Raw genomic sequence first — 16682 nt, 5'->3', positions numbered from 1 at the left:
TTCCCAATAGAGCTGTTTACTTCTATACTAGCAAAAAGGTCATCTTAAGAAATTCCAAAGAACAGTACAACTGAAGGGCTTGGGGATTTTTTTAGTGCTTTGGGTTTTCTTTGCTTTTGCCAGACTCATCACTTGTCTCTCAGATACCATTGCTACCTTCTCACCTGCCAACATGGAGCAGTAATTAAAGCAAACCCCACTGTGATCATTCCTTAATTTGTGCTCTTTCAGGAGTGCCCATCAAGTGAACATTTCTTTTCATTAAACATTTCATCTGCAGGTGACAGCTTCAAAATACTCTCTCAGCTACTTTGGGAGAGTTGTTGTCTTCAGCCCCAAATAAGTGTCAGGGATAAAATCAGTGGCCTGAGACTGTTCCTATTTCACTTCCAATCTTTAAAGACATCAAGCAAATTCTTTATTTGCTTTTTGGTGGTTTGCTTGTAGTAACAGTTCTGTTTCCATTCCATTTGTGCTTGGATTTTTGAGCAATATGTGCAGTCCTAGAAGATTGAGGTAATACTTGTCTTCCAAATTTTCTGGCATTTCCTAATGCACATGAGAAATTGCATTTTTTACAGTGGAACAAATCTTGGCAGGTTTGGTATATTCTGTATCTCACTATTGCTTGAATACAATTCCATAGGACAGAGATGATCTGTGTTATTTAACTAAATGCATAGTATGTTGGTATAGCAACATTATTATGGTCCTTGAGCATTTAAAAGTGTTTTAAATGGTTTTGATGTTTTCAAAAAGTAGCATCCTTCTCAGTCCATTTAAGTGTAAATATTTATTAACATCTACAGTTTCCTCTAATTATATAAATGGAACAAACCAATCACACCCAGATGGTTATATCTTCTGCAATAGGACTCTATTTTAAAATCAGTTCTCTTAGTTTTTGTGTATATGGATGATCAGACTAGAACTACCTGTACTGAATCTTCAGCTGGATCATTCTTTGTGTCAGTGTCTAAAGCAAATTACCTGCTAGCAAAGATACCAATAAAAGAATCTTAGCAGCACAAAGTCCCTGAGATTTTTGCAATAATTAAAATATTTTGCTTATAGGCTCAGATTTCCTGCTTAGAAATCAGCACTCTGAAGGCAGATAAATGAAAATGGTCCCTTGGGAAGTTGAATTTCCAAGGTGAGAGGTGGCAGTGGTGGAGAAATCCATTCTTTCTTTTCCTTTTTTTCCTGTTTTGGTTTTTTCCCTCTGTTCATTCTGAAACTATGACTTGATGAATGTCATTAGGCTGTAATCCATTTATTGCATGTGGTGGTGGGAACAGAGAATTTGACAGTTCATTTGGACTGAGGGATCCAGAGTCACTCTGAGCTGAGCCCCCGCTGCCATCGAACTGCGAGATTTTCTTCTTGATCATTTTTCTCTCTTTTGCTCGGCGATTCTGGAACCAGATTTTCACCTGGGGCATTATAAATGATATCTGATTAATTCAAAGTGCTGCTCAAATTTTTACAGTAATCATTGCAATGGAAATGTAGGTAGGTCCAAAACCACAATTTAAAAAACCCAAAACCCAAAGCAGACAAACAAAAAGCCATGAGGAAAAAAACCTCCAAAGCTAAAACCAAACCAAAAAACCCTCCACTAACCAAAATACCTAATTTGTGCAGTGAAAGTTTTTGCATTATTCTGTATTAATTTTTGGCATAATAACCAATAGAAAATTGATTTTTTTCTTTCTTGATTTCTTATTTTTCTTGGGCCCTTGGTGTAAAGCGAACACACAGTGTTATATTTAGGAACACAGAAATCAATGAACTCATTGAGACTCAGGCCACAGAGTTCATCATTTCAGCTTTGCCAGCGTCATAATTTATGAAGATGCAATTATGGATTAATTGTGAAGATTTCTTTATTATCTATGTTACAGATTAATTCAAAGCCAAGTAGTGAGGGTTCTTTTTCTTCATTTATGTTGTGAGTGATTTTTGTGTGTATATATATTCTTATGTATTTAGAAGTTTTGACTGTTTTTATTACTGGAATATATATTTAAACATGTATTTTGCAGATACATATGTACTGTTATGTGTGTAAATAGATATATCAGCTTTACTTGAAGCCAGTCAATTTCCCAGGCTCATTGTGCAGGTGAAAGACTTATCTGTTTAAAATCTACTTTAAGGATCTCTATTTTCTTTCCTTATGTGAAAGTGTGAATGAGGAGGAACTTCTGTTTGTTTTCCTGCTTGCTAACTGTGTTCTTAATTCACAGTATTTGTTACAGCCTTTGAGGCGTGTTGAATACTGTACAATATAGAAAGTTGTACTCTTGCTTTGTATTAAAAATCTCAGTGATTTACATTTATTTTTTACTACCCTGCTGGTACTGGCATGAAGAAGCATTTAGCTTTGTCTGTCCTGTGGAAATGCTGATCAGTTATGTATTTTGTCTCTATTATACTTGAAGGAACTTTCCAGGTAAAAATGGGGTGGCATTAGGAGCAGCAGCTCTGTAAAAGGAAACTGCTGGTTTTCTGCAGGCTCACTGGGGACTCCAGGCATGTCTGTGTTCTAAATCAGCAGAACATTAAAGTGGAGGTTGCAAATCTCTCATAATTGCAGTTCTCTGAAAATTTCCCAGTGCAGCTCTATCCCACTCTGTGACAAACTTAGTCTATCCATGATAAACTTGGGTTTTGTTGTTCCTGCCTGGGAGCACTCACTGTCTGTGCAGTGCACTCTGCACTATTTGGGTCTGGGCACTAAAATATATTTATAAAATCCCAGTGCTTGATCCTAAAACACCACTGATTGTCTCTGCATTCCTACATTTCCAGCTTCCATTGGTCCCTCTCTGCTCCCTGCTCTTCCACAAACTGAGTGCAGAATCAGAGAAAGCACTGAAAGAGGAACATTTTCAGAGACCTGAATGTGTATATTTAGAAAGAACAAAAGCTTGTAAAATTCTAAGAAGAAAGATCTCTAGTTAATATTTACCTCAGGGCAATGATCTGGTTTTTAAATGAGATGACTAATTCAGTATCACCAAATCTGCCCTTCTCCTCCAGCTGTAGCAGAGCCATTGCAATTCTGGAGGCTTGGATCCAGCAGTTACTATTTCCACACACTGCAGAGCTGTGCTTGAGAGAAATGCTCTCCCACACAGGGATTTTAGGGAATTCTCATCCTGAGTTGCTCTGGTGTCTGTATGAACACGGCTGACACGGCTCCTGTGCCCTGCTCAGCAGCCTGGCTTTATCCAGGACAGACATTAAATATGTACTAGACAGGAGTGAAGGCAGAGCTGCTCTCCAAGGGAGCAATGATGCAAATATGCACTTGAACATTCCCTGGATGGATAGTCTGGGCTACACACATGAGTGGCAAAAAGAGATCCTTACTTGAAAATCCAAGGTTGTAAAACCCCCCTGAATATGCTGAAATCTGACAGAGGAGGAATGTGGCCTGTGGAAATTGTGGCAATATATTTGTAACAAAAAAAAAAAAAAAACCCTAGATATCTCATTGGATTGAGTTTTAACTTTCCTGTCTTACAGCTGAAATATATCAAATGCTTTGGATTTTTTGCTGGCCATTACTTGGTGTGATTTTAAGAAGAAATAAAATTATGAATGTTGTAACTCTTGGGACCATAGCTAAGACCTGTTAAGCTGAACTGTTTAAATTCCAGATGGCATCAAGCTAGAAAGTAAGAATAACTACTTTTTAAAGTATGAGCTGACTCCTAATGTTGAGTTCCATATAACTGGAGGGTTCTGTCTAATTAACTGTGGGGCTGTGTAGTGGATTGTCTGTGTCAAATGCAGAGAGGCAGGAGATGGCTGCTGCTGTGTGCCCTGGCAGTGCCTGGGTGCTGAGGGCACACCTGAGGGCTGCTCTCTGTGCCTGTCCCTGGCAGTGCCTGGGCACTGGGGGCACACCTGAGGGCACACCTCTGTACCTGTCTTTCGGAGAGTCCCAGGTTTGCTGCGAGTTCTGACTTCCTCCTGATTGTAATGTATCTGTTGCAGTGAAATTCCTTCTCTAGTTCCAGTCTCTGGTGATCTGTGTAAACAACCCGGTACTTTTCTTTTGTTCTTGTTTTACCTGGTTAGAAAAGAAAGATTATTCATAGATTGAGTTGGATTTTCCATAGCAGCTTGCAAACATCTCAGGCATTTCCCAGACATTAATTAAACTACAGGACACTTGGATAGGACTGCTTTCTATGGTACAGAGGAGGAACAGAGGTGCAGGGTGAAGTAACAGACTGTTGGTTACCATAACTGTCTTTCCCTCTTTATTTCCCCTCCCTGTAAACATAGATTTAAATGTGAAGCTCTTAAGTGCTAAACACCCTGAAGCATGTTAAATAATTCACAGCAGTACATAATTGGTGCTGGCTATATTAATCTCAAAGGGGTTTCATTGCAGTGCTCAGTGAAGTGACTTCTGTGTCTCTGAGAGCATAAATACCCAGCATTTCAAGACTGAGCTTCAGTCACAATTTGTGCAGTTGTACTGTGGCCTATTTCTTTATCCGAGTTTCTAAAGATTGCTTCTGTAGCACAAAGGTGTGTCCTAATAGAAATGTTGAAATGCTTTTCCTTTCTTGTGACCATAGGATAAATTCAGAAGGTCAATAATAATTTAATGTACTTTTTCAAAAAGGTCCAGTCTTGCAAGGTGCTGAGTGCCTGTAGGATATCCCTGAGGGTACTCTGTGATGGGCTTCCCTTTACAGTTGGAGGTACTTGACAATTTGTATGATGAGGCAATAAAATCTTGTAAAGGGATTACAGGATCATCCTCTCTCTAATGTATAAAAGAAATATTCTTAGATATATTGGATAAATACTATTAAGAGAAGCATTATTAAATGTTTAGAATGTATCTCTCATTTAATATAATTTTTAAGCAATTGTTCATGTAGTAATAATCCAGAGAGATCAGTTTTCAACTTATTTGTTCTCCTTTGCACTTTCAACAACCAACTAGATAGTTTTCCTTTTTTCTTCTGATCTTCCCAGTTTTTTTTGATGTGAGTTTTCTGGGACAAACTGTAGGACAAAGACTCCTTTAAAGTGGTTCCCTAAAATCCATTGAGGTGTTAAGATGAAGCACACGCCACACAAAGGAGCGACAAGGAGATCTTATCAAGAACCCCTTTCACATTCAGAAACACAAGCCAATTGGTTTGGAATTTACAAGCCCTAAACAAATGTCAGACGCTTTCATCTTAGCAGAAGAAAAAGGGACAGAAATAGATGAAGGAATACTTTTTCCTCAGTTCTCTTTACTTTTGGACCGACACTGAGGACAGACTGGGATATTTTTATCTGAAGGTAGACATAGCTGAAATAAGCATAATTAGGGATATTTTCCTAAATCCTTTGCCACTTCAACTTCCAGCATAGAAGATTTTCCTGCCTAAATTTGCAGGACTAAATAATTCAACTGAGTTTACTTTTTTTCATGGTACAAATCATTGGCTTTGAAATATTTGCCCTCAGTGATAGTTCTAATGCTAACAATAGTATAGATATTCAGGTTCCTTGTAAACTGAGGGCTCAGAGGGAATCTTTGAAAACAAGTTAAAATTCAACAAGGTTATTCCGGCCTCTCTATAATCAGCAAATATAACCATGATTTGAGGGGGTGGAGAAAAGGAGTAGTTTTCCCCATTCCCCTTGGTCATAAAATTCACAGAGTATTTCTTCTGAAGACAATAAAGCTGGGAGAAGGCCTCTTTATTTGCTGTGAAAATCATCACCCTTTCCGGCAATATAACTCCTGAAGAAAGGAGGGAGAAGGAAGAGACAAGACTGCATATCAAAGCAAAGAGAAGTGTTAAAAGGGTCTGTTGCCTCAATATGACAGATAGGCCTCAAAACCTCAGACAATGTAGGCCAGTGGAAAATAGATGTCACAACTAATTTACAAAGAAAAATAAATTAGCATTAAAGCAGGGGCCTGGCCTTTTTTCCTGCTATTCTGTTTTGCTTTCTGGCCATGTTTCTGCTGTTCTGTAATCTGAATTACTTGTACATCACAGCTTGTTTAAACAAAGACATAAGATGTCTTGGCTATATTTTGAAAAAAATCCTGTGGCTGAGCTTGTAACATATGAAAATCATGTTGATCTTTTGTTTAGTCCTGTTAAAGACCCTTCTCTCTCTGAGACGGGTCACTCCCCGATGAAGTGTCATATGAAGCTTTAAAACCTTTTCTAGGCCTGTTAGATACCTTTTCAGTGAGTTTTACACTTTGAAGGTTCTCTTGCTCTCAGAAAATACGCATCTTACGCTGTTGATTACACAGAGTTTAGAAGATAATTGGAAGTTCTGCTCCAGCATAACTGAAGTGGATGGCAGATTTTATCGTAGATTTTCAGTAAAAGCAGGATCAGATTATCAGGAATTCCTTAGATGTTCTTTTCCTCACTTGGAGGGCCTGACTGGGAAGGTCTCTTTACCAAGCCCACTTTCCATGTTTGATTTTTTAAAAATGTCTTATTGCCTTGTATATTTGCAATGCTTTTGTGTTTGAAGTAAAACAAGGGTTGGTTCTGAACATACAGTTACGGTCCTTTAGTCAGAGGATGTTTCATTTCAAATCACATTTTATCTGTTGAAAGGACAGAGCACTTCTGGCTTTGATCTTGTTTCATCCTGAAGATTGACTTGATCAGGTAAATTTTTGTTTCACTTTACCTGCAATTTAATTTTGTTTTGTATCAAATGCTAAATAAGAATATTGAAACAGAATGTAATGTATTTAATAGAGTCTAAACAGAGAGGAAAAATTCCCACTGACATCTCCTCACTCAAAATAATTCCCACTGTGTTTAGCACAGTATTTCAAGAGGCTCTCTCATCTAATGGGATGTGTTGTGGTTTCTGTTACTCCATTCTGCTCACACACACTGATGTGTGTACACCCTGGTGGAGTTAAGGACATCCACATGTTTATGCACAGAAATGTATTGGTAGAGTTTAGGGCTGTCACTCTGGGATTTTAAAGCAATGAACTTTATTAAGCAGTGATAACATTGAAGGAGAGGAACCAGTAGCTACTTTGATAACCCATATAACATTATGGCAATAAGGAAAAACAGCAAGTGTGTTTCAAAGAGGGGTTATAATGGCATCAAGTCAGTTTTCTTCTAGAGAAAACACTGATAAGGTGGTACAGAGCAGTTACATGCATAATTTTAGCTTTGTAATTTATTCGAATTCTCTTCCATTTATCACAATTTTTTCTGTGACCCGATTAAAATTTCCTGGGTTTTTTTGGGGAATTTTTTTTAACACCAATGAAAAGCTAAATGTCTTTGGTACTTTTCTTATTTTGCACAATTACCATATTTGTGCTTCACTCTCACGATCTCCTTTTTTTAAGGTGGGTTGATGCCTTGAGCTCACTTCTGTGAAGTCCTGGCTGTTTTTAACACTTCAAAGGATTGGGTTCTAGGAATGCACAGCCTCAGGACATGCAGATATTGATGGGCTCTGTTCCACCTGTCCTGAGTGGTTCATAAAGTATTTCAGAATGTGAGTAAATCCTGTGTAAGCACTTTTGAGACTAGAGATGAATTTAGACCCAAAACAGTGCCTCTGAATTGCAAATATATTTTGTAACTTTGGACAAGTGAATGAGAAACCTTTCAGGGTCTTCCAAGACTGTTCAATAAGTGTAAAGCAAGGATTTAGATTTTTAAGTGTGTTAAACTTTAAGAATGTTATTCTTCAAAAATGCCACACATTGAAAATTCTGTGCCAGCATGACACAGCCAGGGCTGCCTCATTGACATTCAGTAGTCTCAGCTGAATTTGATCTACACTCAAGTCTTGCATTACTTCTACACCTGGCAATCTCCAAAGATGTTAATGAAGTTACTGGGATTTACATGAGTATACAGAAGGAGGACAGCAGACTGACTCTGCCTGGCTTTGAAGGCCTTTGTAGAGGCTCCAAGTGGCAGGAGAGCACTGTGATATCCTAATGTTCACCAGGCATTTTATATTTAGTAACAGAGGCAAAACAATGTGTGTCTGCTTTATAATTAGGAAACAATTACCAGGCTAATTTTGCTCCTGAGTAATAACCATTTGAAGGAGGATTCTGTCTGCAGCAGCAGTGCAGATTTGTCTGCAGCAGCAGTGTAGATTTTCTGTGTTTTCTAAGACTGCTCCAATTGTAATTGCTCTGCTTTTTTCCGAGCATTTCTTTGATGCTCTCTAACACACACTTATTACTTTTAACCTGAACCACAGATTTAGCAAACCTTGCTACACCCAGTTTCCACCCTGGGAATATACATGGAAACGTTCATCTGGCAGGCAGCTTGTGGCAAGAACAGGCACATCAGTGAGTGCCACTTGCAGAAAAGAGATTTGTAATTGTGTAAATGTGGAAGCTGAAAAATTATGGCACGTAAGGAAAGTAAAACTGATGTGAAATTAAATTAAAAGGGAGTTTAACCAAAGAATTATGTGATCTGCAAACAAAATAGTCTATGCTGATTGTTTGAGTCAGATTGCTTCTCTAGGAATATTTGTGCTCACCTAATAAATCTAGGCAGAAAAATATGAGACACAGGAAAATTGCAGAAAATTACATAATCACTGCAGTTAGATCAGAGCACATGGTTTTCTTTATAATTATTGAGAAGTCTATAAGGTTTAAAAAGATCAACCTGATTCTATGTTGATATCTCCCCTGCAGCACAAAATAACTATGTAGTATTTCTGTCTGTAAGTGTTAAATGTTGCTGCATTGCTCCATAACACTTCCATGATTATCATCACTTTTACATGATTATCATGTTATCACACAAAATGCTTTACAGAGTGTTCCAACAGGGATCCCTGGAGCTGAGACCACATCAACCATTCCACTACAGCAACCACAGAAAGCCTTTATGGGAGAAAATGAAACTAGCATAAATTTAGTTAAAACTGCATTAAACAGCAGTGGGCTAAATAAATGTCATAAATGACCCACCAACCTATGTGCTTCAAGTAAAGTTAATTATTTCTAAGCTCAGTGATAGCAGAAGATGCTTTCTGAGGTTGAAAGTTGAATTTGCACTCACCAGCAGTGTTGGTTTGTACGGTTTTCCTCATCCACTCATAAGAGCTGTGCCTTTGGCTGTTGGGAGAGATTTGCTGGGCATGGATTGTATCTACAGGAGGTAAGGGCGCAGCAGCAGCAGCGGGGTGCAGTGAGCTGTAGTCAGCAGAGCTGTAGGAGCCCTGGCCAGGGGACGAGCCATTGATGTGGGCAGCGGGCGCGGCGCTGGAAGGGCCTGGGCCGTAGGCGCCCCAGTCCTCGCGCTGGGGGCCGTAGTGGGAGCCCCAGGCGGGCGCCGGCTGCCCGTGGCTGTCCAGGGCTGCCACGGGGTGGTATCCCATGTAGTCGGAGTAGGCTGGGGCAGACACGAAGTTCTGCACGGGCAGGCTGTTGTTGGCCCTGGCAGGTCCTGGGTACATGCTGGGCTCCTTCTCCAAGAGCGAGCTCACGTACATGGCTGTCCCAACTGTAAACACGGCGTCACAACATCTTGGTCCTCAGCGTCTTCTTTTACTGCTCAAAAATATTTGTGTTTGGTTTCCCTAATAATGCCACTCTGCTTGGAATCTTCTACTTCATCCTCTTTTATTATCAACTGTGTTACCAGGTGCTGGTGGTAATGGTTTACCAAGATCTTGTCTGACGTCAGCCCAACTGCCTGCCTCATAATTACATTTACATTCAAATGAAGGGCTGACCAACCCCACCTTGCTGCTGGTTCTGGTGCTTTCTCTTTCAGAGAACTTTTATCTCTCCTATTATCCTGCCCTGATATTCAACAGTGATCCCAGTCCTGTAAGATGATGCAACAGTTGCTTGGATTTGTAACTTAAATAGTTAAGTAAATCGACCTTTTTAAAAGAAATTAGAGTGGTAACTATAATAGCAATGTTTAACATTCTTCTTGTCTGAAACCTTTATTTCATCAGGTATTATCAATCAACAAATAAATCTGTTACTCTCTTAATTTCTCAAATATTTTTAAAAATCTCCTTTTTAGTCTTTCACAGATACAGTCAATTTGAATAATTGCAATTCAATAACTTCAAAATATAGAGCACCTTGTAAACAGCATGTCTGGAGTATAAACGTCTCAAAAATGTTCTTCACATTGTTGATATTTGTAAGAGGTTTTCCAGAATGGGAGACTTTAAAGCTCTGACTGTAAGACACATGTTCACACTCTCTCCATACAGAGTGATTTAAGAGATCCCTTCATCTGGTGGCCGTTGCAAACTGATAAATTTTAAAAAGCAGACAATAAATCTTCCTAACAAAGATGGTGCCAGAAGTACAAAGAAAATGACTGTAAAAAGTAGTGAAAAAAGTCTTTGATTAGGCCCAGGAATATTGTTGGCTTCTGTTTCAAGCCAACCTTTATCTGCCTGAAAGGAGGCTGGTTCCTTCCTCTAAAGCTGCTGGCTATAGTCTGCTTCCCTTGGCAGCTTGGGCCAGGGAAATCAGCAGGGAGAGACATCTGGGTTGTTAAGTTTGTGAATCAGAAGTGCCCTGATGCTGCTCTGTGACACACGGATGCTCCCCGGGTCAATGTTCGTGTCCCTCTGAGAAAAATCATTCTGAAAGCGGCTTTATATCCTGTTACTAACAGCTTGTTCTTAACAGGAGAACTAAGCCACACCCTAGGACTTTAGAATTGCCTCTCTGGGTTGTGTAGCTGCAGTTTGTGGAGTGAACTCGCTGTATTTTTATTTTGGATGGGTTTCTTTGCAATGAGCTATTTGTAAGGGCTATGCTTGCAAAAGAGGTGCAAATTGCAATGAGTTGTTTCCTTTTACAGAGGTGTGGGTTTTCATTCAATATCCTTTGTATTTTGACACTGCTCGTATTCACACATCCCTTCTAATTCCAGCACTACAGGATTCTAAGTGTGTACTTACAGACAGGAAAGATATTCCTCTTCTCCTTAGGACTGGGCTTTTTGGGGAAAGAATTTGTACTGAGAAGTGTAGCAAAATCTTTGTAATTAATTTTGGTATATTTACAGAATTCTACATTAAACGTTGGGATCCTCAGAATGTTGAGGCAAGTTGCATGGGATAGTGCATGGAAAAAATAAAAACTTCTGTAGTTGGTGTACCTTTATAAAAATAGACATTATAAATAAATGGAAGGAGGCTCTTATTCCCTTTATCTTGAAAGACATGGAATTGTAACACAATTGTTAAGAGCCCACAGTACTGAATGTTATCCAAATTAAAGCAGATGTGTTACCTATATCCTTGGAATATTTATCCCGTTTGTAGCATTATCCCCCAGTTAAATTCCCCTGGATTGCTGAGTGCTGTGCAGGGCTGTCAGTCACAGGCAGACTCATAGGAGGGGAAGCTTTTGGCTCCATTGGCTCCATCTGCAGCAAGGGTATCCATGAGCATTGGCTGCTCAGAGATTTCAGCTCAGCCCCATTGTTTGATTTCCCCCAAACCCACCATTTTCACATCCCTGTGAATGATGTAATCTCATATTCTGCAGTAGGTGATGGGAACATTTTAAATCCCTGAGGTGTTATGGGATGTCTCTGCACATACCCCCACAATTTCAGTATCACTTAATCATATTTTTTGTATCTCAGAGCGTTATCCTTTATTCTCTGTTCTTCTTTTATCTTTTGTTTATGCTCCTCCTTTCCCTTTCTTGTTTTGCCTGTTCCATTATTTGAATTTTCTTCAGTTCTATTTCGATTCTTTCCAGAAGATAATTAGATCAAGATACTCCAATGGCAATTTGCTACACTGATTTGATATCAGCTAACAATAGTAAGCTTTGAATAAGGCATTTTGTTTAAAAAGATTTACATAGCAGGATAAGATTGCTGAGCAGGACTGCAGATTTTTAACACCAAAGTGAGAATAAGATAACTAAAATAGCAATGTTCAAATGATCTGCTCCCTGGGTCTGATATCTCCTATTCTGTGTAACAGAACAGGGTGGAGATATTAAAAAGGAGCTGTACCTTTGCATGTTGTCTTGTAGTTTGAGGCTACCAAAATTTTGGTAAGAAACAGTTCTCAGGCAGTGGGCTGGACATCCAGAAAGCTCAGCCATGTGGAGTCTTGTATTTGCAGCATTTTCTGCAGAAACAGGACAGATCTGTGTGGCACCAGCAGCAGCAGTGCTGTGCTCCTTGGCAGAATTCAGAGAGATGGATTGCCAGGAAAACTGAACTCCAAGGCTGTTTTTTTAATTCACCTGTTCAAATTCCAGGTGTAATTTATCTACTAAGCCAGCAGCCATGGGAAGTTGTCTCAGTGGTTGTTAAAGTGAAGTTTTATGTGTGTTAAATCAAATGTACTTTGAGATCTTTGGGGAAGAACATTTTCTAGTTTTCTAACAAGTGGTTGATGAAAACTATCAATAATAACAAGTGAGGTGCTCACCACTGGAACTCTGAAGGGTTTGTTTGTACAGGCAGTGGAGATGGTGCACTATTGTATAAGAGCTGCTCTAGAGAGCAATTCCACCCCAGTAATAATAACATAATCACAAACGTGCAATTAAGTGTTTTAATGACAGCTATTAAAAGTGCAATTTCAGGACTACTGTTACTTTAAAACTTGCCTGTAGAATGATAACTTACATTAAAGGTGTTTACAACTCTGATAGTTTTTATTAGGAACCCTTACTCATAAAATTACTCTTCCTTTTATATGGAGATAAGAAGACAATAATCTGTCTGTCTTTGAAGCATGACAATGATGTGAAATCTCTTTTGTTTTGAGAATCAAAAAGCAGGTGAGCTGAATGTGCCCCTTTGTGGCTCAGGTTGTTTTCTTGCCTCCAGATGACCACTCCAGTACCACTGCAGGCTCAGGAATGCTCCTAGCCCATGTTTTAGAGCTGAATGCTTGGAATTTCACGCTCAGGACTTTGTTAGGGAGCTCTGTATTGCTGATTGTTCTAATGCAGTTTTTTGGAGGTGTTACTGACCCTGTATTCAAGCTGAGTTTGCATGTACATTCATTCCTCCTAAAATTCTTAGGCAGCAGTAGCAATCTTGAGGAAAGGTCAGTCAGGACATGGTTTGCTGTCAGCTGAGGGCAGTTCTGTTGGGGAAAAAACCCAACTAGTGATGAAGGAAAGCAGATGGGTTTAAAATCTTAAAATACAGCTAAAGAGGTGGCTTTTGCTTTTACTGAAGCTTTAACAAACACAAAGCTTCTGAAATTTTTATTTGCCCTTTTAAATTGGGCTTTTTTAATATACAGAACCCTACTTAGGTCTCATTTTCAGGGCTTGAAATGCAAGCGTGTGCACATGGCAGATGTGGCACAGCTCAGAGAGCTCAATGAGCAGTGCTGACTGAGCTGTTCTCACTTGCTGAGCTGAATTTTCTGGGGAAAAGGAAGAAGGGATATAGCACAATTTCAGTTCTGCCCTGTGTCTCTGATCCCTACTGGGGATCTGTTTTCCATAAGAGAGCAACAGAAGAAATAAAGATGCCAGCTGTCTGTGAAGCCTTCCTCAGTGGTATTGAGTTTAATTTCATGCTCTGAAGTTTTGGTTGTTAACAAATCCTTTTGAAAAAATGATGAAAAGTGGCTGGTAGAGAGCTGATTGTGTTTACCCTTCTCTCTACCCCACTTCTGTTTTTCTAACTGCTGCTAATGACTTTTCTTTAATTTCTAAATGTTAAAATATATTTTATTAATCTATTTATGAATACTCTGCATCAGTTTTGCCAGGAAGGAATGGTCTGAAGCTAAAGGAGAGGGTCTTACTATTCTGAAATTGAAATGATTTAACTTCTGCTTCCAAATCAATAATAAGAGCATTCCTTACTGCTCCACAAGCAGCTTGAATTCAGCAGGAGTTGCAGAGCCTGTGTGTGAACCCCAGGGTAAATCAATTCTTTAGCAGAACCATGAAAATGAACAGCAGCTCCTCGATTGCCATTGATTTGGTTCCTTCCCCAGCAGTGCAGGCACTGAGCTGATCCCTCCTGCCCAGGTGTGGCTGGGTGGCACTGCTGGTGCTCCCTGTGAATCCTGCAGGCTTTATTTGGTGTTGGCTTTCCTGCAGGAGGTAACAAAGGAATCGATTCCTTCCCTGTTTGCCTGCCAGCTGCAGCTTTCTGGTGCTGCCAGCCTGGCATTTCTGCCCCATACATTTAACTCAGGGGTTACTGCCCATGTAGGGTCTCTGCTGCCTCACAGGGACTCTGTTTGTTGAGCCTTGGATGGCCAAGAGGTGCATCTTAATTAATCCTCTCCATTTATTGGCAGACATTTACTAACAGGGTTTGTTTTCAGAGAATTGGAACAATTTGTGTGCTTTGGGTATGAAAACAGCTGGCAAACATTTTCATCATAAAACCTGTGCCTATTTCTTTAGCTGGTGAGTTTTGCACAATATTGTGTCCAACTAACATCCAGTGCCATCTGAAATGTGACTGTGAGTCATTTTCAGGGATGTGTCATTTCAGTGCCCCTGGACCGCCCCAGCAAACCAAACATGGGAGCTAAAGCAGAAATCTGCTTTTGAATTTTTATGGTAACATCCACAATTAATGTATTTTTGAATCTCCTCCTTGGGTAGAAGGTGACACATACTTGATGCTCTCTCATTGTCCCATAACCCCTAAGTGGGAATTGAAGATTTTGTTTTAGAAATATAATTTTGAATTGTATATTTTGCTTAATTGCAAGAAGATTTGATAGAAGGTGGTGTTTGCTTGATTTTTTTGTACCATCTAGATCACATTTGTAGCTGGGAAACAGGGTTTAAAGTTTAGTGAATTCTTCTGAAAATTGGATATTCCTTGATAGTTCTTTTAATCACAATTAGGATTAAGGGCTTAGATATTCCTGTGATGTAGCCTAAGGTATGCTTTTCTTCTTCAAGGCACTTCCCTAACAACCAATCAATCTTCACAGTACTCTGCTTTAGTGTCCTGAGTTTTCAGATGTGATAAAAGTGATGAGTTATTTGATATACCCAGAGTTAGGAAGAAAGTGAGTATTAGCCTGAGGATGGCACCAGTATTTCATAACCCACCCAAATAATTTCAGTTGATTTGTCTGCAATTTTCTGTCTCTCTTATTTTTATTTGGACAGAGTACAGCAAGTTAACAGCACTGCACAAGCTTCTTAGAGAAAAATCATTTCCTTTGGGATTTGGTGGGCAACTGTTTAAAGGATTAGAGCCCATTGGAAATACTTAACTGGAGAGAATTCTTGCTGAGAATTCTTACAAAAAAACCTAACTACTTAAAACAGCCACTGGCATAACTAGAAGGTTAATAATCTCTAAGGTATTGCCTTGGTTTATAGATACTGCTTTTGGAGCAATAAATTTTAACCTTTGAACATGTGCTTCTGCAAATAAAATCCAGCCTTATTTTGTGTACTTAACAACTTCTGATTGGAAACACATAGCAACCTATAGCAAGCATGCTTTCAGCAAACTGGAGCAGAAATGAAGCAGATCTTCAAAGTGGTCACTTATCTTCCTCAATAACTCTTCTACATGTAAACAAGATAAACCAGGTCGTTCTGCCAGATCCCACTCTCTTTGAATGATGTTTAAATAATTTTAAAGAGAAAGACGTTGTGTTCAGAAACATTTCTTCAAGTTCTTCCTTGAAGTACTTTTTTCCTTTTAGAAATGTTGATGTGAAATTAAGCTGTGTCATGAAAATGGGATTAAAATAGGTAGCTGTGGACTTGATTCTGCAGAGCCCTGGGGCCAGGCTCCTGATCACTTAGCTAGAACTAGGTCTTAATTTATTGTGTATCAGTGCAAAAGACAAAGTTTCCCTCTGTATTCTTACCTTTTGAAAGTCTAAATCTGTTTTTTTTTAATTGTTTTTTCTCTAGTTTTCAAGCACAATTCCATTTCATTGGCCAATGTGAGAATGCTTTTCCTACTGAAGCTTTTCCAGTTTCTGTTAGGTTAACTGTCTGTGTAAATGTGAGTAAGATCTCTGACATTTCCCTCTGCCAGCACAATGGCTGTGCTGTGTATTTCCAGTGGCTCCTCTTTTGGGTAGATCCAATGGCTCTTTTTTGGGAGAGCAGTTTGATGCAACGCTCATCGATGAGGATGGGAAATCCCTTTTGTTCCTGTGTGCACTTTGCCATGTTCCTCTTTTCCTACCATGTGGAAATCAGTTGAAGACTTTCTGTTGCTGAACTTTGAGTTGCAGCTTCTTCCTCTCCCCTGTGTTACCTGTGCTGTTGGCAGCAAATGGAGCACCACTGTGACAGGCATGAGTGGGAATTTCACCATTTTACAGTGCACCTTCTCCATTTCATTGAACTCTACCTTTGTTTAGCACTGTTCTTCTTGCAAACAAAATGATCAATCCAGTTACTAAGTAGTGAAAGCTGCTGGCTCCCTGAACCATCCTGCTCTTCCCATGCTCCTCTAATTTCTCTAAACTGTTTTACCATCACTCTTTTATTAAATTTGATATTGCCATTCAAGAACAGACTGATCATGGAAATCTGCAGGTTCACTTGCTGCAGTAGTTGATACACATTGCAAAATGGTTATGAAAAAAGTCATTTATTTTAATGCTCTTTATATACAAAGTAATTTCACATCACCAACATTTTGATACTCTAATAGTACTATTTGTTATAATTAAAGAACAAACCCAAGAATGTAGTG

At 39.2% G+C, this 16682-nt stretch overlaps 1 protein-coding gene across 1 annotated transcript; it reads right to left on the bottom strand.

Annotated features, from left to right (window-relative positions):
• Window positions 1-1189: 1189 nt before the first annotated feature.
• CDX4 (caudal type homeobox 4) lies at window positions 1190-9507 on the bottom strand. The gene is made up of 3 exons (XM_063170932.1): window positions 9075-9507; window positions 3939-4084; window positions 1190-1433 (listed from the first exon to the last, which is right to left on the bottom strand). The coding sequence occupies exons 1-3, from the start codon at window positions 9505-9507 to the stop codon at window positions 1227-1229; spliced, it is 786 nt and encodes a 261-aa protein (XP_063027002.1). The 3' UTR covers window positions 1190-1226.
• Window positions 9508-16682: the final 7175 nt, after the last annotated feature.

This window comes from Melospiza melodia, chromosome 16, assembly GCF_035770615.1.
Source record: "Melospiza melodia melodia isolate bMelMel2 chromosome 16, bMelMel2.pri, whole genome shotgun sequence".
NCBI classification, from domain to species: Eukaryota; Metazoa; Chordata; class Aves; order Passeriformes; family Passerellidae; genus Melospiza; species Melospiza melodia.
The sequence above is the reverse complement of the archived record's forward strand: the minus strand, read 5'-3'. Positions and strand labels throughout refer to the sequence as shown.